At 48.7% G+C, this 3223-nt stretch overlaps 1 protein-coding gene across 1 annotated transcript in view; it reads right to left on the reverse strand.

The window, feature by feature from the left end:
* The window catches only part of HDAC8 (histone deacetylase 8), a 19000-nt gene that overhangs the window by 4643 nt on the left and 11134 nt on the right, over nucleotides 1-3223 (reverse strand). Inside the window, exon 8 of the mRNA XM_010142384.1 lies at nucleotides 2029-2123. Within this exon, the coding sequence (XP_010140686.1) occupies nucleotides 2029-2123 (95 nt within the window). The remainder of the gene's footprint in view (nucleotides 1-2028; nucleotides 2124-3223) is intronic.

Here is a 3223-nt window from a genome sequence, read left to right on the forward strand (position 1 = left end):
GTGCCGTCTGGCGTCACGCTGTGTGTTACAGCGTGAGAGCAAACGTGGGCTGATGTACCCCACAGCTTCTGGGCACAGCTTCCCAGGTTCAGGACGAGCTGCTAACCTGACCTTCCCACGGGCAAAGCCTGGACATCTCCATTTCAATGCAAATGGACTCGCTGCATCCAACATGAAAACACGAGAAGGACCCTTACTCCTGGGCTAGTAAACACTATGCTCAGCATCATGAAACAATCCCGTTTAGGAGGAGGGAGGTGGCAGGTAACTGCATCAGAGTTACATTAAAGAAAACAAAGATGATCCTTCAATGCTCTTGTCAAGAGAGCTGATTTCAGAAATTGTTAATCTCTGTTGCGGTTCAAGAGCAAAAAATACAGACCAATGCTGATGGGAAGAAGCAAGAAAACATTTAAAGCTGACACAGGAAATCCTTTGAAAAACTGTAAGCATCAGTCTGTGGCTCTGGCTTTCAAGGTACCTGTTGATACAAACTGCTCCTATTCCTGCAGAACAGGATTATAAATGTAAATGAAGAGTAGCACCTGGTGTCATTAGTGAGGCTAGAAATCAAGCTCTTGATCTCCTGCCAGAGAACGTGAGCTAGCCCTGCTCTAGGAGGGGCAAACATCCCACAGATGACTGGGGTCACACACCTTCCTGACAGTGAAGCAGCCCCCAGCGGCCACTTGATGGCAAAAACGCAAGCGTGGCAGCTGGCTCCTTCTGCCTGTATTCAGTGCAAGCCCTACATGGCTGCAGGACACGGCAGGCACACGGGTAGCACCACAGCCCAAAATCCCACCTTCACCTGCCAGGCAGTCCCAGCCACCAGCAGGCTCTGTAGCAGTTAAAAATGGGATAAACGTGTTGACGGAGAATGCTTCTCCCTATGCCTTTTAATTAGCAGTTCATCAATGCCTCAAAGCCAGGGAGCATACATCCATTTGTTCTACCACTTAAGAGCAGAGCCCAAGCCTGGGGGGGATACAGGAGGGGATACAAATTCCTCTGAGAAGCAGTAGCCAGAGCATGAAGGGTCCCACTGTGCACTTAGTAACATCCTGCAATCAGCTCATTGCACACTGCTCTTATCCTTCTGGGCACTCAGTGCAGGAATCATTAACACAACACATGAACAACAAACAGGCAAAACCTAACAACCTTCACCAGTTAATTCCTATGGAGGGACCCACCACCCTTTTTGCTTTCCGCACATACAAAGGATCCAGCCTTGTTTAAAACCTGTTTCTGCAGAAACCTGCACAACACCTCTCAAAAAACACGTTGTATCTGTAATCACCCGTTTCCATAATGACGCATTTCCAGTTTCAATCCACACAAATGCTTTACTTCCTCATGCAGACTGATCCGCAGCATCCTTAGGAAAAGGGAAAACCCTAATCCTCTGTAGTCACTGCAGGCTTGAACTGTTTTGCATGTGCACGTTTCTGTGGAGTCAATGGCAGTGACCTGTGGTCTGAGACCCATAACGAATCTGTGGTTATTCCACTCAAATTCAGCCTCAACTGCATCCCTCCATCCAGCTGTGCAGCCCCACTCAAGAGTTTAATAGTGCCAGTACTGGGACCGAGACAGCTCACATGTGACCACGGACAGCCCTGGCCCCCCGGCACACTGCTCAGGAAGGCTGCACCTTGCACCTGGTACTTTCTGTTGATCAAAGTTGATCAAAGAAGGGCTAAAATTTAAAGCTGTGAGAAAGGCCTGGCTCTTTCCTGGCAAAAGCACATCCTACAGAGCTCTGTGAGCAAACAGGTGTTTTCCCCTCCCCATCCTTGCTGTAATTATCTGAGACTGGCGTTTATTAGTGCCTGAGATGCCTTGCAAAAAGATGCCATCGGCCTCAGGTGCTGGGAACAAGCACCCACTATGCTGCTAGGACAGTGCGTTAGTGTTACAGGAGTGTCTCAGCAAAAGAGTTCTGAGCAGCAAGGACGCCGCGTGGATCGGGCAGAATGACTCAGCCCTCGCGCAAGGAGAAGGGTGGGTTTGCTAAAGCTTTACCTCGTGATCAGGGATCTCAGAGGACAGTGTTCTCCCAAGGATGACCCCAGTCAAGTACGTCCAGCAGCGAGCTGTGTTGGCAAGGTTGTAGCCTCCTGTCTCCAGCAAGAATGTTGATTTTTCAAGCGGGAAGAGTCGGGAAAGGGAAGAGAGAGGGAGAGGTTTTAGTGTAAGGAATAAATCATGGAGACAACACATACAGTTTACATGAATGCAGCTTATTTCGTCCACTCAAGCTGTGCCCAAAGACTGCATTTTGTACCTGCTGGCTACTGTATGCAAGGGCAGACCTCCCAAAGTGAACGCCAGTTACAGCCAGCACGGCACAGGCACCATCGCAGACCCAGCACCATGCGCTGCGCTCTCTCCTGGCATCAAGGAGAGGTGTTCACAGGTAACAGGGAGAGAAGTGCGAGGGCAGCAGTGGAGACAGGGGATTCCTGGTTTTTAACGCCAGCCTTCGACCCCTGAGCTAAAACACAGAGGCCCAGTCATTCACTGGTGAGCTCTTCAGCACTTCCATGTTCAAGAGGGCAAACACGAACCTCGTTAGTACAACTTGCAACAGCTTCACCAGTAAATGAGGTTTCACAGTCATTACACTAATGGTCATCTCCATGGTGATAGTACAGGAACTCACAAGGAGAAACCTTAGCTGAAACCAATCCTGCAAGAGACTCAGAAGAATTTTTTTTTCCAGCAAAGTCAATTAAAATAGTAAGAGAGAAAAACACCTTGAAAAGAGAGAGACCGTATTTTTCAACTTTGGTTTGTTTTATGGGGTTTTTTTCTTTTCTTTTTTTTTTTCCCCCCAAGGATTGACTCCTCCAATTCCTACTTCAAATGCTTCCACAAGCTGCAGTGGCGGGACACTCCTTTGGTATTTTCACGAGTGGCAAACAGTTGTCTCATTTTTTGACAAATGTTTTGCGGTTTCTTTTTGCCTAGAAAGGTACTATCCCTAGCACGCCCACAGACACGCCACACTCATCACCTTCCCAAAACAAAGTGCATTAGGCACATCAAATTTTAGGTTTAACATGCTACACCTGCCTGCCCCCACCTCAAAACCAACAACAGCTAGCAGTGGTGTGGCTGCAGGCACAGAGCTGGGGGGCTCTCCCCGGCACACAGTGGGTTTTGCTATTCTGAAATGCTGTGCTGATGAAGCCTGTCCTGCGCTCTCCCTGCTGAA

The sequence above is a fragment of the Buceros rhinoceros genome, unplaced genomic scaffold (genome assembly GCF_000710305.1).
Source record: "Buceros rhinoceros silvestris isolate BGI_N320 unplaced genomic scaffold, ASM71030v1 scaffold21500, whole genome shotgun sequence".
In the NCBI taxonomy this organism is placed as follows: domain Eukaryota; kingdom Metazoa; phylum Chordata; class Aves; order Bucerotiformes; family Bucerotidae; genus Buceros; species Buceros rhinoceros.